This window comes from Orbicella franksi, chromosome 9 (genome assembly GCF_964199315.1).
Source record: "Orbicella franksi chromosome 9, jaOrbFran1.1, whole genome shotgun sequence".
NCBI classification, from domain to species: Eukaryota; Metazoa; Cnidaria; class Anthozoa; order Scleractinia; family Merulinidae; genus Orbicella; species Orbicella franksi.
The window spans coordinates 16,685,565-16,711,421 of NC_138153.1; the positions used below are offsets into that span (position 1 = coordinate 16,685,565).

A 25,857-nucleotide genomic window follows, 5' to 3' on the forward strand; every position below is an offset into this window, starting at 1 on the left:
CCAACAGAAATATCGAAAAAGCCCCACACACTTTGTTAGCCCATCAACTCTTGATTATACTGTCCAGTCAGTTTGGATGTCTGCAGTAACACAAAGGCTGGTAATTCAGTTTAGCAAGTACAGTCATTTTTGTGTTTAAAGGCTTGCGTGTGCCTATCAAAGCAAAACAAAGTGCATTGTTATTTTTGGAATCTACTGTTTATTAACTTTACAATGAAGTATAGTGTACTGTGGTTTTCTTTAAAGCAGCGCGTAAAGAAAGAATTTTCTGGAAGGCACCCTGGAAGGTCTACAGTAACCTTAATTCAAGGGAACAAGATATATTTTTTAGATTAATTTGAGGGAACAAGAGACATTTCTACTATTAAAGTAGAATTCAATTCTAGAAAGATGTGACCATTGAAAAGATTTTTCTGGTATTTTTGTTCCACTTGGGAAAGGCAACAATAGAATTCTGGTTAAGCAAAGAACAGAATGATAATATAGAAAATAACTTAATTAAAAGACACAATGATTTTAATACATGGATGACTTTTTTTTTCTCAAAGCGTCAAAATCAATTTAATATTTTTCTTGAAAATAGGTCACAATTAAGAGTTTTAATAGCTAACTTTGGTGAACTAGGCGTGAGAAATTGTTATGAAACCAAAATTCTAGATGAATGTGAACCCGTGATTAAGCGTCAGAGCGCGTGAGAGAACGAGAGCTGGCAGGTTCAATGCTGACTGTATATTAAATAAAACAAAATGTTGCTTATAAATCTGCGCATCAATGTCATAGGTAAAAACAGAAAATAAAAGGTCGTAGAGTTCGGTGCTTAAACAAATAGACTTCACTTAAATTAAATTAATTAACATAACACCACACGATTTCATTGAAGTTACTTGGCGCCTTTCAACGGCAATACTAAATTAAAAGGAAAGAAAATGAAGCTCTTCAAAAGTACCTTTGCCACAGCAGTTCGTTGTCAGCTAGGTGCTTCCAAACGCAAGCAGCAAGACATAGATCTGTGGCGTTTAAATGAGACAAAACACAAACAGCAACCTCAGGAGGGAAGTTACTTAGATCTGGAAAGGACTCTGGTTGAAGACTTCGGCTTCTGCGATGAACTATGGACTGCAGTTGGCCCATGCGATCACACCTGCATAATACTAAGTCGAGACTTTGCCGATGGTTCGGGATTCCAAAGAACCCGAACTGCCGTTTCCACAAAAACGAAACACTTTAAATTTTAAATGTACATTTTGTCGAACTCAGCCAAACCCCATTTTTGTTTTGATCATAACAAATGACATCGTGCAGTATGACGTGGCTACAAAATTGCGCATGATCCATATGTACAGCTGCTGGTTAAAATGTTTGTCTGCTCGATTTCTTGGGAATTTTAAACTACTCGGACTGTCAGTCCTGTCAGATATTTTTTATTTTTTGAAAATATTTGCCCTTTTATAGCTTGCCCTCTCGTGAAAAGGATTTTGATATTAATCATTTATGCCAATATGAATTAGGCTGCCATTGCATTCTCAATTCTTTTTCCAAGATAAATTTGTAAGTAACTATGTTTCCTCAAGTTTTGATCACCCGAAATTTTACAGTTATGGAGAAAGGATATATTACAGCTTTCAGTTGAAAAAAAAAATCAATGATACCTATTTGTCAGTTTAAGTTACAAAATTCAAAAAATTATTGCAAAAATGTTTACACATGTATAATATTTATTGCTTTTGCCAATACTACGAATGTTGTAACCCAAAAAAATTTTTAAACATGACTTGAAAGAAAACATCCTGGGATTAAACAAGTGGTTTCGTTTCGTATCGTTTCAAATATTCGTAAACATAAATACTGTAATTTTTTAAAGAAAAAAAAAAACCTTAAAGATTTGAAAAATTTTAAATCTTTTTGGTAATTTGGCATATCAAAACAAAAATAATGCACTTTTGGCTGTTTTGTTTGGTAATTTTTCCTCAGTAAAAAAACCATGCGAGAGAAAATGAAAACTTTGATCAAAAAGTGAATTCCCCTTAGGTCAAAATATAAACAGAGGCAAATTTGAAAGTCACGCATGCGTTCTTGTGCGGTTGTCAGGACGCTGTCTTTGCGCGAACCAGTCAATTATCAGTAACGGTTTTCCTCTGAAGATGAATTTTTTACAAAAATCTCCGCGATTTCGGTTGAAATTTTAAAAGAGCTGAATAGAGTGGTCATTAGTGTCCCTAAGGATGACGGAGCGAAAATTCACTACGCTCAGGAAGCGTTTAGATCAGCTTGGTTACAGACAAGCTCTGGGAATCGAATCTGTGCCTCTTGTGGAGAAGCTGTTTAGCGACCTTGTACACACGACAGAAAGCTTAAAAAATCTTAAACTTCAAGTAGGCAAACAGGAGACAGAGAGGACAGTATTCGAGGATAATGTCGAGCCGTATAGAAGCGATAATGCGAAGCTCGTGAAAGAAAACAACGAGCTTCATCTTCAGCTTATAAAACTACGAGAAGAGACTGATCATGTCATCAGGGATCTTAAAACCAGCGTTCGAAAGTTGGAGCACGAAAATGCGGACCTGAAATTTCTCAATACACAATATGTACATAAAGTTAAAGCTTTGGAGAAAGAAAACAAAGCAAAAACCGAAAGAATACAGGACTTGCAAGAGAAAAATTTACATGCAGTCGTGGAAACTCCTGGCGGTCGAAGAAAGCAAATACCTCTTTGTCGTCAACGAATGGACATCGAAAGTACAGTTTCTCCCGCCCGAGATCTATCCGGCAAAACGGATGATATGCAGGATCCTTATGTAGCAGACTTGTTAAGTGTTGCTGATACTAGAATAGAGGAACTACAGGCTCAATTGTCACAAGTTCAGGATGAAAAGTCGAGCAGTGAGAGACGAAACAAAAGTCTGCGAAAACAGGTAAAATATCAAGTACAACTTCCGGCAACCATTGCTACTATAAGAAATACGAAAAAATGATGTGAAACAGCTAAATATCTTCAAATCTTAAGAACTTTTATTGTATCTAGATACGCAATTTCTTGTTCTTTGCTGGTAATTTTTGTGGGCATGATTTTTTTGTGTTTAGTTATTTGGTTTATATATTTTTAGCAAAACCTATTGTTGTCAATTCAATGAAAGGTGATAATTGCTTTGCCAGTATCTCGTTGGATTTACACCTTTTCAGTTGCATGACGTGGATAACATGATAATTTTAGATTCTGCATTTGTTTTTGCATGTCAGTGGCAATAATCTAAATTATCCAAAACATTATAAGCCAACTTTAATTAAAATTTTTACCCCTTGACAGTTTCCCAATCAAATTATTCTAATTTTTTTCATAGATAAATTAAGAAAGTTGAAAATTATCTTAATTGAAAGCTTGCTCAAGGTCACCTGCTATTTTGCTGTAAAATTAATATCTGCTCATTGCAGACTAGATGCTGGAAGAAAATATTTACATAGCACTCTGTGTTATTTTGAGATGAATATATTCTAGGGTTAAGTGACAAAAATAATTGACACATGTAAAATAGAACAGGGGTATCATACATTAAGGATCTCCATTTAAATTTTAAAGAAACTTGAACTCATTGGAGGAAGCTGGTAAACATAATATATAAAGCAGTCAGAACGCTAACTACCTGCTTGAACATCTGGGCTTGGTCCATGATAATATATTTAATATATTTATATCAGTTTTTGTTATCTACAATAGCATTTCTATCGTATGTCAAGTTGGAATATACAGTAACCTTAATTAATGAAGGGATGAATGAAAAAGAAAAAACTTGTTCAATTCTCTTCATTGTTGAGTTTTAGCCTTTCATTTATTTTTAAATTTGAGTTTTGGATTATGATTTTACACATCTATTTGTGAGTTCAAGAATATTGCCATGAATCATGGAGACAAAAATGTGTATATATGGATGCGGCCTGAATGCTGTTGAGATCCTGATGAAATTATAGCTTATACATTTGCAGTCAACTACCGATAACTTGAACCTTTAGGGGAAATGGTAAAAGGTTTGAGTTATTGGGAATTCAAATTATCAAGGGTAAAATTATATAGAAAATGGCCTGAAGGGAATTGAAAATTACTTTGAGTTAGCGGGGGGTTTTGAGTTAGCGAGGGTTCGAGTTATCGGGAGTCAACTGTAAGTGTTCTAGTCCGAACAGGCAGCAATCCATAAAATTGGTCTTGCCAAGAATAGTGACTCCCATTAATTTTAAGTCTGTGACTTGACTTTGCTCAAATATAATTGGCTGAAAATGGAAAGTGAGAGCTCTATAACAGTGCTCAGAGCATTTGAATTGACTGGAGCTCATTGTTTTTGCTGCGTACCAAAAGGATTGTGGTCTTTGGGAATGCAAATGTCGAAGACAGTACTCAGCCAAAATTTTTATTTCAAACGTTATTGTATACAGTAAAACCTCTATTAAGCAGATCCCCAATTAAGCGGACCCCCAATTAAGCAGACACCCTACACTTAGCCTGGTCCCAAAATTGAAGTCTTATATTTCTCTTTTTAATGAACCCTTTTTCAGCAGACACCTCTATTAAACAGATGCAGACACTAAAATAATACTATAAAAATTGCCTTCTTACATGTAGGTGGAGACTCGGGACAAAGAAATTGAGAGGCTGAACCGGCTGTTGGATGGTGGCCGCCCTGTTGATGCAGTGCTGAGAGAAGGCAAAAAAGACAGTAGTGAAAGGGTTGTTGCACACCTTAACGTTCAGGTATACAATGTCATGTCTTTACTCTGTCAAGAACCTTTACTGTCATTCTTACTGTGTTACTGGTATTTAAAGTAATACAGAATTATAGTACAGTGAAACCCCGCTCTACGGACACCCACTTAATACGGACACCCGCTTATAACAGACAGTTTTCTTTGTCCCGACAACTAAAAAGCTCATATATTTTCTTTTAAATTAGCCCGCTTAATACGGACATCCAGATAATGCGGACACTTTATCATGTCTCTTTGGTGTCCGTATTAACGGGGTTCCACTGTATACTCATACTAATATTATTAAAGTTCTGTATTTGCCCAAATACATGTAAGCTTCAGCCTTAAATAAGTGCTACACACAACTTCAAAAATATTAATGTCTAGATTGGATGTTGCATGTACACATGGTTGCCACAGACATCACTTTTCAAAATTCCCTGACTTTTCTCTGACTTTTTCCTGATAAACATAAGATTTCCCTGACCAAATGAATACAAAACGTCAGATCGAGTAGCAGCTTCTGGCCTCCTCTTGCAGCCTTCCTTTCTACTTATTCATTAAGACTTATAAGTTTTCAACAAATTTTCCTTTTTTAAGGAAAAATGTTGTTGATATCACAGTAACCCCAAATGTTTCTCCCAGCCTTTAATGGTATTAAATCGGCCATGTTAAATTATTTCACTTTTTGCTGACTTTTCTTCAAAATATCAATTTTCCCTGTCTTAAAAGATTAAAAATTCCCTGACTTTTCCCTGACCTTGAATAATTTTTTTCCCTGACCATTTCCTGACCTGTGGCAACCCTGGTACAAGTGTGACACCTTGCATTGAGTTATCAGGGCTCAAAAAAAGTGTTGTCTGGGACAAGGAGATTTTCCTTCCAGGCAAGTAACTTTTCAAGTAACTTTTGCCAACAAAATAAAAGGAGTACATGTAACCTAGGACTAGCTCGGGACGAGCAAAATTTTAGAGCTGCTTGTTGGAATGGCAAGCTGGAATTCAAGTTTTTTTGGGGTCCTAACTTAAAATGTATTTCTCATGTTGTAATTTCTGATTGGTTTGGCAGGTGGATTATCTACAGCAGGCCAATCGCGATTTAGAAAAACAGTTGAAGGATACAATAGACCAGCATGTTGAGGCGACACGGCGAGCCAATGATCTAGAGGGTAAGAATGCCGAACTCCTTCTGGAGCTTAAAGATATCAACAGACTTTCCAAACAAGTGGAAGAAGATAAGCAGCGAGATGTCGGTATTGTGCGATCAGAGCTGATGGAAACTAAGGTATGGTAAAGTGTAATATTTTTTTTTTATAAATGTATGATACACTGTATCAACGTACAAATTTTCCTTTTCAGTTTTGGTTCTCATACATTTCTTATCTAGGATCACATAGTTCAAGACAAACAATGCTTGCTTTTTGATTGGTCATGTATTTAGTATTTAAGACAAACTTGGCTTCTCCTTTTCAAAGCCATGGAAAAACTGCTGTGTGCACAAGTAGATTGGTGGCAGCTGGTCTTTCCTCTTAGGGTCCTACAATTGTCCTCAAATGTAAAAGGAGCAGCATGGACAAGAAGGGTTTGGGGCAAGAAAATATCTTGTCCTAAATTTTTTCACCTTGAGGCTGAGTAACTAAAAGACAGACTGCCAGAGGTCTAGTGCATATATTTTAACATATTAAGGATGCTCGCAGAGGGTTATGTGCACGCATTGCAGGCCTATGATACTGGGTAACACCATATATATATCATCAACCAAGACCTGCACTGGGTGACGACAGTGTGAAAACCTCTCACTGGGTAGTGTCAGAGACCCACTGTATGTATGCTTCCCCAAAACTAAAGCAACCACTTGTTACAGGCTTTGATTTGTTTCTAGCCATATAAAAACTGAACACAGTCCAAAGGGGTTACACACTAGTGAGAATCGCTGTGGCAAGGCTTAATCTTTTGGTAGTAAGGGTTTATTTCAATTTTCAGGCTGTACTGAAGAACCTTCAACACCAAGAGGGTGTGCACCGAACTGAAATGCAGGAGCTTAGAAAGGTGGGTTGAATAATATTAACGTTTAATTTACAGTGCCACTCATACAATTTATCCATTCCAAGGGACAAATAAAAAAACTAAAACAAGTGTACATGTAAATGGCTGACTACATTTTTATTGTTAAAAAAAGCTTCTCCATATGATTCAGTTTCTTTTCATTCTTAGTATCATGTCTGTTGTAAACTACAAAAGTCTAAAAGTGTGGCCACATTGAAAGAGAACATGCATAAAATCCAGGCATACATGTATCGTTGATGCACTACCGCTTTAGATCTGTGTCCTTGTTGTTCAACCCTTCTTTTGTTTAGGACTCGTTGCACACTCCCACATTGCGTGAAGAAACGAGAGTGGGTGATCCAGTGACTTTTGATACTAATCAAAGCTCTGTTTCTGTGACCTCCCTCTCAGCCAAAAGTCACTCAAAGTAGAATCATGTCGGGATTGTGTGACCACCCAAAGACCAGGTGTGACACGTCACATAGTCTACGCAGAGCGCTTACCGTGCTAGTTGATAAAATTTCTTACTGAAATTTCTGTCATTGACTCTAGGAGCGACAGCACTTGATGGAAGAGAATGAACGGCTAGCTGTGTTGGTGGATAACGCCGAGCATGATGTCAGACATGTCACGGAGTTGCTGGATAAATCAGACAAGGAGAGGAAACGCTTGTCAGACAGAAATGCGCAGCTCACTATGAACGGTATGACTTTTGTTTTCTTCTGTTTTGCTTCGGTGAGGAAACCGGAGGGGGTGTTAAGAGAAGGCCCTCACGCTCACGTAAGTGCGATTTCTATAGCATGAACCAGCATGAACTATAGCATGAACTAAAGGGACTGGAAGTATTGCTCCCCTCCCCTCCCCTCCCCTCCCCTCCCCCCCCCCCCCGTCGATAGGATGCTAGTCCATTGCAGGTTACTTCCCAGCATTCTGTCAGTTTGCCCCTATCAATTCACTGCAACCCATCCATACAAGTCACCTGGGTTAAGAAAGGCCCTGGCCACGTAGAAAATTACCGTTAAATTGAAGGAAACCTAAAAATAAAAGTTTGCTAAGACAGAAAAACACCAAAGAGATAATAATAAACCACAAAGGAACAAGGATGGTTAAGGATGGAGAAGATTGACACGGATTACAAACGACAAATTTGAAAAATGAAGGCTAAACGTTCCATGATGCGCAACCCGTGACGTAGCTTCTTTAAGGGACTTGTTCAAGAACACAACACGAGCAACCACCGCTGGGCTAGAACCTAGCTCTCACGAGTCCAGCGCATCACCTCGACCGTATGACAGATACAGTACAGTGTATATGTTAAAAGCACTAAATGTGCGCCGCGTTGTTCATAATTTTGTCTTGTTTTAATTCAGAGCGAGAGCTTGTCATGGATCTTGAAAGGCTTAAGTTAGCCAAGTCTGTGAAGCCCAAGAAAAGTCGAGATAAGGTATACAATGGTTTTATTTTTTACCATTACCAAGAGGTCTCTAATTAACAAGATTGCTGAAGAGACCCTTTTTAAACCACTGCGGCGCACGCTTCGTTTTTTAGTACTCTATTCATATTGTTTCACAGATTTATTCGCGATGTACGTAATTCGTTATAAAAACTCACTTTTGTATGACCGTACATTATGTTACAATGCGTTTAGGTTTTAGATGAATTTAGAATTCTTTCTGTTGCTACATAAGTGCGCTTCAGTATGATTTAGTTTTAATCAGTAGTTCGTATAGTGTGATCGCCCGGGTGAGGGTAGTTCTGACTGAGAACTGTTGTTTGTGACTGACGTTTCGATAACCTGATCGGAAGTCATCTTCAGTCAAGTGAATCGTGTAATAAGGTTTAATGGGTTCCCTTCGTATTTTGCGCCTCACAAGATGATAAACGAAATCTTCTATCCTTTTAGTCTCCCTCCAAGATAGAATCACTGGTGACAACCTTGGAAAAAGAGCGAGATTATTACAAGAGCGAATGTGAAACACTTCAGGATATGATGAGAAGGCGCCTGACAGCTGTGGAGTCACCAACGACCAAACGAAAAGGCGGGAAAGGCAAAGCTAAGGTATACTTCTCACGGTATTTTGATTTAGTTTTGTCTAGGTGCAAAATTACCATTAAATCAAAGAAAACGTGGAAATAGTTTACTAAGAGAGAAAAACACCAAAGAGATAATAATAAACCATAAAGGAACAAAGATGGTTAAGGATGGAGAAGATTAACGCGGTTTACAAACGACGAACTTGAAAAATTTAGGCTGAACTTTTCAAGATGCCCAAACCGTGATGTAGCTCCTTTAATCACGATAAAGGAAAAGTTATGATTTCCGCGTTTGTGTTACTGTTCATCGAAACGCCAGTCAGTTGAAAGCTAATTTACGGTGCTTTTGAAAACATATTTTGATTTATTTGCAGACTGTGGGTCATCTTGAAAGCATGACACAGCTCCTGCAGGAAGAAAGGGACTTCTACAAGCGTGAATGTGAACTGCTTAGAAACATGAAGGAGAAGAGCGTGTTAATGTCACCTCCAACAAGGGAAAGGGTAATGAACTAACTGCTCTAACTCCACAGTTTACGTTGTCGCTGTTCACATGATAGAGTAAGACTAGACTAGAAAACGACTAAATGTCGCCTAAAACTCCTTATAGTGATCTATTTGAGCTATACTCTTATTCCCCTTACTTCACGACTTAATAAAATAATTTCTGTACGTGTTTTCACCGTCAACGTTGCTACTAACGTAAAGTTATATGGAGTTATTTAAACTTTTCTTGCTTTCTTTTCCTTTCGCGCTGCGCCAAGTCGCCTGCGATTGGATAATTCGAAATTGAATTTGCCTGTTGATTTTACTGCACTGATTTGTTCTGACAGGTATCACGTGACAGCCCCAGCGAAGTGAATCGTTTGAGAAGAGAAAGAGACGAGCTGCAGTCACTTGTGGAGAAGTTTGAAAAACATTTAACGGAGGTGCAGAATTCAGTGCATTTCCTAAATGGCTAATGTAGTTTGGCTAACAAGTGTTGATTTAGCAAATCTTCGTTGATTTACTCAAATAGTGTCTAATTCTTAATATTCAATCACAAACGAGAACTCGGAAAATTGTCACTTCGTCATGACCCCATGAGACTATGCCATGTTGCGTAGCAACGTCGGTGACGAATACCGCTGATCCACTCAACAGTTGGAGATGGAAATTTATTTTCAACTGGGTCTATTTTCTACGACTCCTAGATATTGTGAAAACCATAATATTAATTATATATTCTTAGATAGTTAAGTTTAATTTTTATAACCAATTGTACATACATTTTTACTTTGTTATTTTGTTTTCTTGGCGCAACCGAAAACTAGCTGGTGCGTCCTGTAGACTCTGTTTATCAAGTCTATGGGACGCACCGTTACCATAGCTAAGTGTGTTGTCCAAGTACAATATACTGTCTATGTGTATGTCTATAATGCTCTAATGCTATTAATGCTTTTTCAGATTCAGGAAAATGTGAAGACGCTAACTCAGGACAGAGACAATATTCAACTACTTTACGAGCAGGTTAGTATGCACCAGTCTTTGCTGGAATTGCTTTTAGACATGAATACAGTGTAAGAACTTGAAATTGCAAAACAGGCTGTGGAGAGAACGACCATGTTAAAAGACGAGTCGGGTAACGGATAGAGTGTTAATAGTCTCTCTTTGTACCCAGGCTACAGACGAAATCCAGAGATTACGACGCCAGGTCTCTCAAGCCCGGTCCCCTTCACCCTCGCGTGCAGCCTCGGCGGTTTTAACACGAGTGGAGTCTGAGAGAGACGAGGCCTTAGCGGAACTTCGAAGGACGAATACCCAGCTAGATAACTTGGAAGATAAATCTAAGGTTCGTTGTGAAAATTATTAAAATTGTGGATCTTTTTAGAAAGATAAATAAATTCCACGAAATAAATTCCACGCAATGCAGATACTAGACTCAGGTTAATGTCATTTTATCCAGGCATTGAAGGAAAGCGGTCTTCAAGAGAGAAGACGGTATGAGGATAAAATCGAGAGATTAGAATCCATGCTGGAGAAGGTAACTAACGATTTATATTAAAAAGAAATCTAGGCTTTCCATGGTCTGTTGAAATCGATAGTGTGTTTAGCTTGCGTTTGTCAAACTTGGTGTTTTTCAAAGAGCTATTTATCTGCTGATGAAAGTCCGGCTATATAGCGAACAACATAACAATTTCGGAGCATTAGCTAAGGGTCACTTCTCTCGACCAAATCAAGCTCAACTAAATCTGTATTCCTTTTTGGCTTGCGCTTGTGTTCTTGTTCGCTCTGGAGCGGTCAAAGTCCAAAGTACATGTTATCATTCTGACCAATCACAATGGACACTAACAATCCAGCGAACCAATCAAAACTCGAATCAAGCATGCAGTCGACGCGCGAACATAAGCGCAAGCGAGCCACGATTGGCTTTGGTTTCGCCTCCGATTGGCTGAGAAAGTGGCGCGAGATTTTTAAACCAATCACTAAGAAGCATAGAAATGTAAATCCAGTCAAATGAGAACTACTTTCGAACTACTTTCGAAGTCAAGTGAAAATCGTTCTACAAGCAGCGACTAAGGCACGCACCTTGTATGGACTAACGGGATTTTTCAACGTCAGGTCGAGGCAGACAGAAATGAGCTCCACACACGGGTGACGTCACTAAGAAACATGGTTTCCAATCTCGAGGACCAGCTGAAGCAAACTACTGCCCAGCTCTCCATGGCAAAGGACTCGGGCTTGGAACTTGAAGCCGAGATTAACAAAGTACAACTTACCGCTGACCAAGCTAACCGCACGGCGGAAGACATGGAAAGGAGGCTGAACAGGAGAGCAGGAGAATTGCAAGCTTCGGAAGAAAAATGCGCGCAGCTGGAACGCAGACTAGGTAAACCGGGATACAACTGATGGGGAGTATATCTTAACCAACATTAGCGCGTAATGGCTAAATTAAGTGTGTCCACGCCTAAAATTGTTGTGAGCGCAATTTTTCAGTGGCAGAACCTCGGTCTCCTTCTGCAACATCGCACGCAACAATAGCGCCATTTCAGATTTGCACTACCGTCAATATTACTTGCAATGGCGCGAATGGTCATAAGCCATTTCCGGCCCAATTAAAAAAAAAATACCTAAAAAAAAAGAAATTATTTATGTAGTAACATTGCTTTCATGTTGTAGAGGAAGTCGAAAAAAGGAATGCAGAACAGAGTTTTGAGACTGCCGAGATACGAGCAACACTAAAATCATTGGATCGTGAGCGAGATGATCTACAACAACAAGTGGACGAGAAGACAGAGGAGATCATGAATCTTGAGGCAAAGAAAATACAGTCGGTATGAACTCATGCTCATTACTTTATAAGGCTCCGTCCACACTACGCTGGAGAAATTTAAAAATGGAGGTTTCACTCTGAAAACGCATCAAGTGTTTTCCGTTCACACTACGCCGGAGGAATTTAGAAACGCAACAATCACCGGTCATTTTGGATTTGTGTTTGAGGAAAGCTCGGACAGGGAAATCACGTGAATATCGTGACGTCATCGTTATCGAAAAGCTCCGTTTTCAAAATGTTTTCCGTCCACACGAAAACGCAAAGCCGGCGTTTTCAAATTCCTCCGGTTTGAAGAGCGTTTTCAAAAAGCTACGTTTATGTGACGGATTAGTGTGGACAGAAGGCATAACCGGAGAAATAAAGCTGTGTTTTCAAATTCCTGCGGCGTAGTGTGGACGCTGCCTAACTTACCAATCATCAAGTGCTTTTTTTGCCCGAAATCACACGTCTTAACACATAAAAACTGTACTTGTCCTTTTCACAAGTCCTTTTTTTGCGCAAATACGCGCCTTGACAATCATATCCCCACTATCTCATCACGTGCTGTGATATCGCTATTGTTCAAATCACACGTAAGCCAACATATCTGTACTTTCTCTCCTTCACGTATTACGCAATCATTTTTGCTCAAATCACGGATCACGCACAATATCTCACAGTGTACTTTCTTTCATGTATCACTTTCTCAGTTTTGCTTAGATTACGAATCCGAATAATACTACATTTTTTCAGTTTCAACGTACAATCACGTAGCCATTTTTGCTCAAAACAGGTATCACACATACTATCTGCACTTGCATAGCTTCACGGATCACGCGCTCACTTTTATACAAATCACGCAGTAGCCGATATAATCTGCACTTGAGTTCTTTAACGTGTAAGTCTTTCACGTTTCACACACTCGTCAATCGTTTTTGCTCAAATCACGCATTATATCCACACTTACGTTCCTTCGCGTATCACGCGCTCATTTCGCGTAAATCACGCATCACGCACCACCTGTTTGTCTCACAAGAAAGATTAAGTCGATATTGATTTGGTTAAAACTTTCCTACTTTTGATCTTTCCGGATTAAATCACTTTGATTCCGAATGTAGTTAGTTTTACATGTCATAGCTTTAAAATAGGAATATAAGCATTGTATTATGACCTTTCAATTGTCGTGAAATAAATGATTAATTTATTAATTTGCATGCACTTAAAAAGGATTTAAATTTGTGTACGAGCAATTCCTGGATGTCTTAGGGAAGTTAAACACTTTGACAGTCCTTTAAACACAAGACACTCCTAGACTCAAATTAATTATAAAAATGAATATAAAATAATTCATTCGAGTATTACTGTTTCGTTTAGCAGCCAAGTACATCGCTGCCGAAACGGCGCCTGCGAAACTTTGTCGTTTTGTGGCTTATCGTATTTCCATAACAAAGATGGCGTGCGTTTTTCCGCGACAGCAATGAAAAATATGTATATTTTGTAGCTCCCTACCTGAAAGAAGGTAAACAAATTGTTTGGAAAGTTTGTCAAACAATGGAAGTTTTGCTCTGAGGCGTTCGTTTTGTTTACTCTATTATCAAACAACGCCGTGTTGTTAATTGAACAAAATTTTTGCAGGTGCTTCCGTAGTAACAATTTTTCATGTTGTTGTGTTCATTTTATGAATAGCGCGGTGAAAGGAGACAACTAAGTCGAAAGGAAACAGTATTCGCTAGGTTAATTTTTCAATTTTAATTATATTACATAAGTGAATCGTCAAGGTTTCGTTTAAAATCATTTCAAAAGGACGATTTCTTTCTCGAAGCATACCCTTTACAAGTCGCCGGAGTCCTTTCAGCCTTACACAAGAAACACGTTTCGGAAATTTCTTTGTTCTGCTAAAGGTTTATGTAGCAATGGCCTGGTTAGCTGCTCTTCACTCTCTAAATTATCTTAAAACATTTGTTGAAGGCGATGAGGTAAGGTAAACATATTTTCAACTTCGTTTGTCATTCCTTTACATGTACGATGGATTTGTTAAAGGAGTCGAGACGCTTCAAAATGCCTTCGACAATGACTTCGGGATGTAAGAATCTTTTCAGTTTAAATAATTTCGACCACATTTCTTGCTTTCTCCTTTGTTATAATATACACTTTACCCTTAATGCGTGATCAATTTGATACAAAATTAATCAGTTTTGGAAAGTATTTTGCATATTCAGTTATACTATAAACTTCTATTTGTTGCAATGTGGGCTGTTTCGATTCCAAATAACGCCAAACCGTAATTCACCATTGCGTGGCATGACTAAGTAGTTCAAATGTTCGTGGCCAGAAATTCGTTCTTCTTCGAAAGGCTAGGTCAGTTAAAATATCTGCACAAGGAATATGGCTTATTTGTTGTTTAGCGATGTCTTGAAGGCAGCTTTATCGACGTTTTCTCACTTCATGACTCAGTTTGACTATACTAACTTAGAACAAATTTTGAGCAAAATTTTATCAATTGCAGTGAAATGTATTATCCTTGCTGCTGTCAAGTTTACTTTCGGGACCCTTCGGATCAAAACAAACTTTCGGATTTGATCGGAAACACTTCGCTGACTATACCGACAACGTCGATGATAACTTCGTATACGTAAACCTTCGCGAGAGAAAACTTTTGTTAGGAAGTTTTACATTTACTAAGGAATTTCTTTTTTGCCTTTTCCTTTCAAGAGGAAGAATTAATTTGTTGTCTCGTCGCACAAAAGGCACTGACCAGCGCTGCTGAATTATAAATTCGTACAAAAAAGAAGCGAAGGCATGAACTGAGGAAGTAATATAAAGTATGTGTAAAAAGAAAGTTAGTGTAAGTAACTAATGTTCGCTCTCAAGTACAAGTTTTGAATTTCTCGGAATTTCTATTTTTATCTCCAATTTTAGGAAAAGGCAGAAAGCGAGCTCAAGATGAACATGGAAGATGTCGAGGCTCGGTTAAGGTATTTTAGCCACGTTATTTCTAGTTAATGTGGGTGCATATAATGACAAACTAAAACAGAAAGAACTTCTGTTTTCCTTATCGACAGTCACGCCATAGAACAGGGTGGCCTGAAGGACAGAGAAATTAAGAGTCTGCGAAGACAGTTAGATTCCAGGGACGATGAGTTGGCTGAAATGACGAGAGGAAGAGAAGTAGCTTTGAAAGAAAACAGGCGACTTCAAACAGATCTCAACACGATGACAGAAGAACATCAGGTAAGCGAGAATGCTATCCACCACGCCCTCACAGCACGGTAGGAATTTTTCAATGAACTCGTCTTCTATAAACGAAGAAGCTGATGGCAAATCGCAGTTGGTTTTAATTTTACGCCTAATTGGTCGAAAAATTGCAAGTTTGCTCATGAATTAGCCAATAGAAGACCTCGTTAAATGCAAATGAATGTGCTCAGAGGTTTCATTGACGTTTTCAGCAGGAGGACAACTGGTTTTCACAGGAAGGCAAAACGTTTTCAACTGAACTTCTTTATAAGAAACATTATCCTCTAGATGGTCAAACTGGTTGGGAAAAATCATCCTCACAGTCGGTCAATTTGCCCAGTACCCGGCCCTTAATGAAAAACCGTTTTCATTTCATGTAAACAGCGTTGAGTCCCAGAAGTGATGAAAAGTAACAGAAGTGCCTACTTAGTGTTTTGTATATAATAAAAACTTTCTTCTGTCCAAGTTACTTTTCTAACGGACATAGAATGTTTGTTAAAATGAACTGTCCACTGTCTTCCTCATTTTTCCAGGCAATTCACCAACAACTGCAGGAGGCCCTTGAAGAACAAGAAAGTCTAAAGGTTCAAATATCTGAGTACGCCAGGCAAGTGGCCCGTGTAGAGGAACTTCTGGCTCAGAAGGTAACTTTCATTCATAATCTCATATTCTCAAACTCATTTATATAATTCATCAAGTTTAAACAAAGGAAATCATGACTGTGACGGTGTTTGGATATCTGATCTTAGTAAGTATGGTTTTTACGATTTAATTTATCTCTTTTCTCCTCAGTTTTAGTTTCGATTCAGAAGATATATCAAACACTCAAGACAGTGTTTGACCACATTTCCAAACACATCGAAATTCGTCATAACTACGCGTCGCATTCTCAACTCACTTCTCGGTGTAATGAAATGTGGTAAAACACGGTCTTTAGTGTTTGATATCGTGACTTATGCGGCAACATGGATCTCGAGAATTAAAAGCTTTTTTCTTACAATTTCAACTTCTTTGAGCATTTTTTCTTTCAAGTGCGTCTTTGTTAGGTTTGAGCATTCTCAGTACGCTATTCGTCCATGTTAAAAAAATATAGTTTCTTTTACGGAGCTACGTCACGGTTTGCGCATATTGAAAAGTTTAGCCTCAATTTTTCAAATTCGTCGTTTGTAATCCGTGTTAATCTTCTTCATCCTTAGCCATCCTTGTTCCTTTATGGTTTATCATTATCTCTTTGGTGTTTTTCTATCTTATTAAAGAGTTATTTTCAGGTTTCCTACCATTTAAAGGTAATTTTGTATGTGGCCAAAATAACTAAAAATAACGTGACTGAGCTCCTGTAACTTCTCAAGTTCAACCTTCCTTTTACGACCACAGTTCCTTTTTCATCAGTTACTGCCTTTTTTGTGTTTTTGTACTTAAGTGAAAAAACAAAAACAAATAATAAGTTGCCTTTCCATTTCGAAGTAATTTTGTACAACACAAAAATGAATTATTTAAGGGTGGTGGAACTTTATTTAAAACTCGTGTTTCATTTGCCTTGGAAAGCGATATGGTAAAATCCATGTAGAACCCTCCTTTTGAACAGGCTTCTTTCTATCTAAGGTTGTCTTCCTTCGCTCTCAGATTAGTACTTAAAAGTTATTTCTCGACCTTCCAGGAGCAGGAAAAAGAGGAATTGTTGGAGCAATACCGGGTGTTGTCGAGTGAAACAGAGAGACTTGTATCTGAATCCAAGGTGTCTGCTGGCAAAGTTACCAACTACCACATGGAACTAGTACAAAAGCAAAGATCAGAGATGGAACTAAGCGATAAAATTAGAAGACTTGAAAGTGAAATTCAACAGGTAAATCATATCTGCGCGTAAAATTCTGTTTGTTTGTTTTTTACGTAAATGGGAATTTCATTCTCTTTTTCTCAATTAGTAACCATCAATATGCAAATAATAAATTAATAATGTGATCTTAAATACATCGATTTACACTGCATAAAAGGTCGTTTCCGTAACATAAGACAAAGCTTAAAAGAATTAATTCTTTACAAGTTTAGGTATTATAAAAGGCATGTTACGAATGAGGTAAGTAATGATGAAAATGATGTGGCAGATATCCGAGACAAAAAAAGCATTTCACCCGCTGCTTCTGCTCGAATAAAATTACCGTCTCTAGACTACATAAAAATGATTGTCAACGAGTTATAGGTAATGGTATCAAACCAAAATAACATTTCATCTCAGTTTTCAATACGTAATTTAATATGAAAGGCTAGTTATGTTAATTGTGTCAGGCAGATTAATTCTATTTCTGTTTTGGAACCAAGTCTCTCTTTTTCTCAAAAGCAAAATAAATTATGGGAGAATTATCATCTTTAATGTAACTCAAGTATCGTTAACTTAAATTTAAAGAGTCCCACAAAATTCCAAAACTTATAAAAAAAACTATTTTTACTAGCATTACTAAAACTTTCCTACACTACAAGATCTTAACTTTCCTTTCTTCATTTACAGCAATCATTGTTCTCTATTTTCACTGTAGAGTGTTTGACATCTGTTTTATGCATTCTTCATTTATGCTGATTAAAAAAAAAGGTGCTTTCAGCATCTGTCCGAGCTAGCAAAGAAAAATCGTTGAAATTTAAATAGAACTTGTTGTAACCTACTAACTTCGTTTTAAATAGATAAAATATAAATGAAACTTGATGTGAGAGAGTATAGCCAAGTATTTTTTTTTTAAAAGGGAATAATTAATGTAGGTTTAATTTGATTTTATTTTGTTTTGTAAATCTTCCATCAGGTTCGAGTTTCACTTATGAATAAAAGACTACAGATGAGAAGAGATGTAATGCATCCACAGATTTCCGCGTCAGACTTTGTCAAATAACAAGAGAAAATTAACTATACTTTATCTAACTTAACACATTTCTAGGAACCAGTTTTAATTCTCAACAACTAAGTTTGTAATATTGTTAAAAACTGTTATTTAGCTGTAAACACGTAATTTTTGTCAAATAACACAAGAAAATTAACTTTATTTTATCTAACTTAACGCATTTTTAGAAACCAATTTTTATTCTCAACAACTAAGTTTGTAATATTATTAAAATCTGTTATTTAGCTGTAACCTCGTAATTTTTTATCATTTGATCTAAAATTTTAATACATAAAGTAATATTCACGAACTACTTACAATAAATGTTTTTGTGATAATAAAATAACATATTAGGGGTTTCAATTTAATCATTTAACAACAAAACACTCAATCAATTTTTTAACAGCAAATTATTCTGATGAACTATTATGAAACTTCATATTAATTTTCATTGTTTAGACAGCGTCCACATTACGCGGGAGAATTTGAAAACGCACCTTTATTTCTAGGGTTAGGCCTACCGTCCACACTAATCCGTCACGAAAACGGAGCTTTTCGAAAACGCTCTTCAAACAGGAGGAATTTGAAAACGCCGGCTTTGCGTTTTAGTGTGGACGGAGAACATTTTTAAAACAAGATGACGTCACGATGATCATGTGATTTCCCTGACGGAGTTTACCTCAAACACAAATCCAAAACGACCGGTGATTGTTGCGTTTTTAAATTCCACTGGCGTTGAGTTTATGGGGCCTTGAACTGAACTATTGGTTCTAACACTATCAAAAGTGAAAATCTTCATTTGAATTAATTAATTACTAGTAGTAATCAGAGATTATGAGAGTGCGTTCGACGCCCTCACTTTTTATATACCTTATATATAACTTAAATAAATACACCTTAAATATACCTTATATATATCTTAAATATATATACCTTAAATAAATGATGTCACTAGCTGACTTTCAACCTTTGTTTATTGCTAAAATCAACATTTTTCAGCAGCAACCGAGGTTTTACAGTCAGATATGCATAGTGTCAAAGTGCATGCTAGTGAAGAGGTCACGATTTGTTGATACGTTGCGTGACGCCACCAGTTTCTGTAGACTCACAAGTTTCGTAGAATATTTAAATAACGTACATTATTCTAAGCTGGAAGCACAAATTTAAGCTAGCATTTGCAATCGCGTGCTCGTTTATCGTACACAAACTCTGTGCGACTACTTTTGGACCTTGCCTTCAGAGTACTTTTCCACCGATTCCAAACAACAATCTGTCGCGACTGGAATTAATCAACAAATGCAATCAAAATGTAGCTGTTCCCACTGTTAACATCCCAAAGCCAAGTCGTGTTAATAGACAAGGACAATTCTCTCAGATTTCGCTAAATGCTACCGTCGAAGCGTTTAAATTCACCAAAATCTAACGCTGAGCGCACATAATAGCGAAGCTTACGGCGACTGAATGGAAAGAAGTCAAAGATCCATCGGAAAGACGAGCTCACATGGCCTGCTCACATATTCCCATGTCCGCCTCATGTCTGTACTTATCACTTGTCTTAGCATTAAACGGTACCAGTTTACTGGCCGTGACATGACCCTGCGAAAATCAAGCGGGGTGGCCATTTTGGTGTCCTTACAGGAATGTGGATTTTTCTGCGTATAACCGTGCACAGGGCAACCAACTCTAGAAAGCCACACGTCAAAATTAGGTTTTCGAACGCAACAATTCAGTATCTTCTGCCTCAATACTACCATTTTATTCAAAGACCAAGCTATATAATGTATATTTATTTTCAACGTTGATTAAAATAACACCACAAATCAGTAAATATTAATTACAATGATCTCGTATAGGAAATTAAAAGTAAACAACCACCTTGCTATCTTTTTATCTAAGCAGAAACTATTCATAGCTAGATTGATTAAAATCGCTCCTTTCAAGTTAGTAATTTAATCTCACCTTATTTGTTTCTTTGAAAAAAGAAAAAATACTAATTTAAACTTACTAATTTTGTCAAACTTTACTTTGTACGTTAACTTAGTTACCATGGTTTATACTGTATGAAGAACTTTAAGAGACATGTTTTTTTTTAATAACATAAAATAATAATAAAAAAAAAAACATATTTATCTGCAGTGCCAGTTAGTCATTTTTGTAAAAATGATTTCTTTATAATTTTTTAAAAGATCCATTCCTAGTTTGTTTAAACTTTTAATTCCTAACTAACGTCATCAACTAGTGGTCTTTTCTTTGATGCAAAATTAAATTCTACATACTGGCACTACACAGAATGTATAAAACTCCATGAAACACGAAAGACCGTGTTTGACCACATTTCCAAACACCTCGAAGTTCGTCAAAAATACTCCGTTGCACGTGGTATCTCAGTGTTTGGAAATGTGGTCAAACACGGTCTTTCGTGTTTGATGTATTGTTTATCAACACTTTGAAATACGACAAGTTCGCGACTAAAGATAGGCTAAACTTGCCAAATTATCGTCTGTAATTTATTCAATTTTGTCCTTTTTAAAGTTTATCATTTGGGCTTTTGCATCAGTTTTGCACTAAACAAGCTATTATTTTAGGGTTTTTATACTTTCACGGTCATTTTGTACATCGCGTGAAAACGTTCTTTCATTGGCTAATACAGTTGTGCACGTAATATGATCAACATGGCCCTCGTAATAATTCATGATGGTTCATTATCCAATCAGTATGGAGCATCGCATCAGGCCTATGACATCCAAGTGTCCAGTCTCACCAGATCCCTCGCTCAGATGGAGGAGCAACTGAGACTAGCCAATGAAGATAGGGTAAGTCACAGGGCTCACAAAGACCTGAAATCTGGAAATAGTGTACTATTCTACCCTGGGTGTTGTTACTCATGACGTGGTAATAAGTTGTAGGGAATCGCTCTGGTCTAGGACAAGCACAAGACCAGGCGAACATAGAAGCGGACAGCTACATCGAACCCGACTTACTCGTTGGGTGGGAGGGCGGGTCGCCAACCTCATCGCTTTCGCGGCCTCGAGTAGAGTGATGGAGTGGAACACGTAAATTCTTTCATACTGTCATTTGCATAATCCCAAGGGTATTAATTACCAAATGAATGGAAATTGAGTTTGCATACCATGAGTATCTGCTGAATTTGTCCACCATAGTTATATACTTAAAGAAAGCCCAGAAACTTGAACGAACCGTTTTAGGAGAAAGCTTACTCTTATCAAGCTAAATTTGGAAAACGTAAAGAGTGGTTTTGAAAGGGTTTTTACTTCGGTATACATCATTCAAAATGTGTACGATCCCAGGAATCGGCAGCTAAAAAAAATTGAGTAATTTGGGTAAAAGGGCTGAGCAGAACCGGGAAGAACAGTCGGACATCGTACCATAGCTGAATCAGAATACAACTCAGGATGCAATTTGGCCAGACAATGAAGTTTCTTATTGCACTTTAGTTTTGAACATATCCACGATTTCCACATATTTGGCCATGTCAAATAAGCTGAGTCGCAGTTCGAGACTTAAGTCCCGTCCACACTGCGCCGGAGAAATTTGACAACGTAGCTTTATTTGTACGGTTAGGCCTACCGTCCACACTAATCCATCACGAAAACGGAGCTTTTCGAAAAAGCTCTTCAAACCGGAGGAATTTAAAAACGCCGGCGTTTCGTTTTCGTGTGGACGGAAAACATTTTGAAAACGGAGCTTTTCGAAAACAATAGCGTCACGATAATCATGTGATTTCTCTGACCGAGTTTCCCAAAGACAAATCCAAAATGACCGGTGATTGTTGCGTTTTCAATTTCCTCCGGACGAAGTGTAGACGCGGCCTTAGCATCGAGCTGCATCACATTTTGCAGAGAAAATTACGTAACACATAATTAGAACTTGCTTAAACCGAAAGTAGACATTTTGTGGAAAAAGCATGTAGATCATGAAATTATCCTCTCTTTTGCAGGAGAATATGATGCAAGATCTTACTGCAGTCAGGGAACTTTGTATGAAACTGGATCAAACGCGAGAATCTCTCTCTAGACAACTGGCTGCAAAATCTTTAGATCAGGAACAGGTTAGAATCCCCTCTCGAACCATTAAGCTTTTCACGCATAACGCACCATTTCACATTTTACACACTGTTGACACTTGACACTTTATAGGTTAACACTTCACACGTTAGTCGTAAAACTTCACACTTCACATAGTGATACCGTTAGCATGTATTGCCCACACCCGGAAGTTAAAGGGCAATCACTTTCACTGTGATGTACGAACACGCCCATGAACAAACAAGGCGAAAACAAGAGCACGCGGGTTTTAGCTTAATTGCTGTTTGCCTTTTTTTTTCACAGATGCGTGAGTTACTTGAAGATGCCAAGTCTGAAACTGACAATTTACGAAAAAAGGTCTGACTTAAAATAATGTAATAAACCTTCTATAGTAATCTGCTGTTTTCCATACCCACGAGTAGTAACATCGTGGAAGAACAACTGGCGATTAGTTTTTGAATGCTCTTCAAAAATCACCTGCAGTCCCTAAGATGAAACCAAAAGTATTTACAAGACAATTCGTTTTCTGTCTCTTTCATAGGTGTTTTCAGAAAAAGAAGCCGTTAGAAGTTTAGAAGGGGTGCTAGCAAGGCAAAGAGAAAAGGTTTTTTGTATTTAAAGATTGTTAGTTATATTTCAACAACGAATGATCTCGGGCACTATCCGTCCCTAACCGTAAAAATTCATTCAGAGTACTTGCCTTGAACTGCCTGATTTTTATAAACAATACACCATTTTACAGGAGTATGTTGGAAAGAAGTCTCTAGAAACCACTATTGAAGAAGTGGACAGATTGAAAGACAGACTGACGAAAACAGATCAAGAAAAGTGAGTAGAAAGACTGACGAAAAATTATGTCAACTTTCCACGTTTGTTTTTCCATTTTCATCCTTATCGATTTGATTGAACAGGCGTCATCGTTTTAATTTGGCTTAGTTTGGTTTAAGAAGTGGTTGATAGAGCGGTTTTCAATTTTAGCGTCGAAAGTGTAAACCAAGCAATTACTTTGGTTTTGGTGTGAGATCTACTGAATAGCCTAATTGGTAAGTAATTGGTTTGGTTTTGGTTTTACGATACTCAATTGAAAACTGCTCAATTTCTATCTAATTTGTTCATTACTTCCATTTCAATGTTTCATATTTCCAACAATTGCAGCAGTTAAGCTCGTATTAAGGTTCTCTTGTCCCCTTTTAGATCTTACCAGCGTCAAGAGGTAAACACATTACGTAAAGCATCGGAAAGACTTGAAGATGAAGTGACCAAGTTAAAGAAACAACTAGCAAATGAGAAATATGAAAGGTAAACTTGACCATGAGGAAAACCCATAGCAAATCAGTTTCTTTTTAACGCAGTCTATAAATTTAACCTTACCGTGTTTTTCCTGTAGGGAGAGATTGTTACAGGAAACGACCAGAAGAGAAAGAGACGTCACTGGATCGGCGTCCAGTAAGTGATTTACAATAAATCGTCTTTTAAAAAAGCTTAGATACAGTTGTTTGAGGTATTTTGACCACGAACAAAATTACTTTTAAACTGAAGGAGACCTGAAAATAAGGGTTAGCTAAGAAGAAAAAAAATCAGAGATAATAGTAATCCATAAAGGAACAAAGATGGTTAAGGATGAAAAAGATTAACACGGATTACAAATGACGAACTTGAAACATTTAGACTAAACTTTTCAGGATGCTTCCCACAAAACTATTATCCAACTGCATTTGGAAAAATTACTTTTATATACCTGCATAAAATCTTGTCTAGGCATCAAGGTCAATTTAAAAACTGATTAAAAATTTGTTTTTTCTTCCTAGGGGAATCATTAACGAGCCGATATTCTCGTAACACGGATCAAAGGCTCCATACATCGTTCAGCAGTAGTGAATTTGCGAGATTAAAGCCAAAAGACATGTCGTCGCCATTAGCATCTGATCACAGCGACTCCGGCAGGCGGATAATCTCTCCAATTCGTAGACGAAGCGATGATGATGTGAGTGAACGTTTTCAAAACGATATAATTATTTTGTTCACTGTTATCATTCAGCCGATGAGATGGTATCAAGTGTGTGTCTTTATTTTACAAGAAGAAATGATGAGTGATTAAAACAAAATAATAACGGCACGTGCTAAAATATCTAATAAATCAGATTTTCTGATGAGCATAAAAATTGAAGGTTATCTTCCACAGTGTTGAAAACGTTTGGGTAAGTCTCTGAACATGCAACAACGACATACAATAGAAAACAATCTTCTTTTAGGCTTATTTTCGGAGTTGAGGAAAATTCATTACCCCGAGAATTTTTCCCTCTAAGATTTGGAGGACTTGTTATCATAATTTTATGGCAGGGAACGACGGTAAGCCAGAGATTGGGCGGCACAACGCACAATTTGTTTAGCCCAAAAGATGGCGTCTTCGCTCTGTACACTCGATCAGCAGCTTAGCTTCTCGTCTTGGATTATTCTAGATAATACAACAATTTCACCCGATATTTGGTTGTCTGTTTTGTTTTGCAGGACTTCTCGGATGCAAGCTAACGAAAACCTGTTCACCGAAAAGGACATCCTAAATTTAGAAGTGAAAAATTGGCTCCAATTTTCATGACAGAAGAACGTTTTCTGCCGAGCCCACCGCGTTAAATTTCTTATCTGACTGTATCACCATTTGTATATGTTCGATTGTAAGATACCTGTATACTCTTTCAAGATTTTCCTATTTTCCCATTTGTTATAATGTATATAAGAGTTTTATTAGTGGTACAACCATAAATATCCGTCTGGATTGTTTTTTCTTTCAAACAACAAACCTTTCAAAGAAGGTCAAGATAGAACCAAGTACTTTGCTTCGCATTTTAACGAGCTTCTCGCATACAACACTGACATCGCAACAGTCTCGAAAGACTCAAACGTTAGTTACAGAACGTCTCTGAAATAAATTATATCCTTGTTTTTCTCTGATTACAAAAGTTTAGGAAAATGGTTTAGCAAGTTATTTTTAAGTGACCATATTGAAATTTGAAATTGAGAAACTAGTTTGAAAGTATAATATTAAAATTTATCTTGCAAGAAATATTAGCATACCTTTTTTCAATATGCCATTGGGTATCTTCACAGCGTGCCGTTGTTACTTGGTTCAAAGGCTAGGAAATCAAAATAGTCGTGTTTTGATTTTTTGCACGCCACGTGCAGTTGTTGACTATGTGATTGGCTAACAAGTTTACAAGCCAACAAAATGGTTGTCCAATTAAAAACCAATCAAAAACCAGTTTTTGTTCGCTCGTTTACTGGCCGAGTAGTTTTGGAACCCAACATTAAGACGGAATTTTTTGAAAGGAAAAACGGTATGCGTCAGTATATCAGAATCAGGCTTTTGTTGTCTTCTGTGTGTAAATCCATTCTAACATTTCGCACTTATTTCTTCTCAACCCTTCTCACCCTGACAAGAAATATAGACCTACCGCTGAAATATGCATTCATGCACTATTCACTACCAGAAAATGTAATTTATATGTAATAATTGAAGATGAAATTGAGTACAGGTGTTTTGAAGAGTGCTAGGAGATTATTTTACATTGTTATTATTAAACTGAGAGAAATATAAGGATTTTACCAAACAAGCTG

At 37.3% G+C, this 25,857-nt stretch overlaps 2 protein-coding genes across 3 annotated transcripts in view; one reads left to right on the plus strand and one right to left on the minus strand.

Moving 5' to 3' along the window:
* The window catches only part of LOC145498627 (F-box only protein 8-like), a 15,340-nt gene extending 14,030 nt beyond the window's left edge, over positions 1-1,310 (minus strand). The window contains exon 1 of the mRNA XM_081478527.1: positions 947-1,310. Coding sequence (XP_081334653.1) covers positions 947-1,131 — 185 coding nt within the window. The 5' untranslated portion in view covers positions 1,132-1,310. The remainder of the gene's footprint in view (positions 1-946) is intronic.
* A 787-nt stretch (positions 1,311-2,097) lies between these two features.
* Positions 2,098-25,853, plus strand: LOC145498272 (centrosomal protein of 135 kDa-like). Of its 2 annotated transcripts, XM_081478174.1 has the most exons (27): positions 2,098-2,912; positions 4,610-4,738; positions 5,800-6,015; positions 6,714-6,779; positions 7,329-7,479; positions 8,147-8,220; positions 8,680-8,835; positions 9,185-9,313; positions 9,643-9,738; positions 10,256-10,318; positions 10,470-10,640; positions 10,755-10,832; positions 11,411-11,678; positions 11,969-12,123; positions 15,021-15,076; positions 15,164-15,332; positions 15,869-15,979; positions 16,993-17,178; positions 20,914-21,012; positions 22,158-22,268; positions 22,549-22,602; positions 22,787-22,849; positions 22,988-23,073; positions 23,440-23,544; positions 23,633-23,691; positions 24,054-24,229; positions 24,754-25,853. In XM_081478174.1, exons 1-27 carry the CDS (start codon positions 2,223-2,225, stop codon positions 24,772-24,774), a joined length of 3,738 nt encoding a protein of 1,245 aa, XP_081334300.1. In that variant the 5' UTR covers positions 2,098-2,222; the 3' UTR covers positions 24,775-25,853. The 2 variants fall into 2 exon arrangements, with proteins under 2 accessions (XP_081334300.1, XP_081334301.1); XM_081478175.1 differs by lacking the exons at positions 20,914-21,012; positions 22,158-22,268; positions 22,549-22,602; ... (4 more) ...; positions 24,054-24,229; positions 24,754-25,853 and adding an exon at positions 18,125-20,906.
* Positions 25,854-25,857: the final 4 nt, after the last annotated feature.

Excerpts from the sequence above, each read along its gene's own strand:
- LOC145498272 (XM_081478174.1), top strand. The coding sequence starts at position 2,223 with ATGACGGAGCGAAAATTCACTACGCTCAGGAAGCGTTTAGATCAGCTT. Across the intron at positions 22,850-22,987 it reads TAGCAAGGCAAAGAGAAAAG|GAGTATGTTGGAAAGAAGTC; the intron begins GTTTTTTGTATT and ends ACCATTTTACAG. Across the intron at positions 23,074-23,439 it reads ACGAAAACAGATCAAGAAAA|ATCTTACCAGCGTCAAGAGG; the intron begins GTGAGTAGAAAG and ends GTCCCCTTTTAG.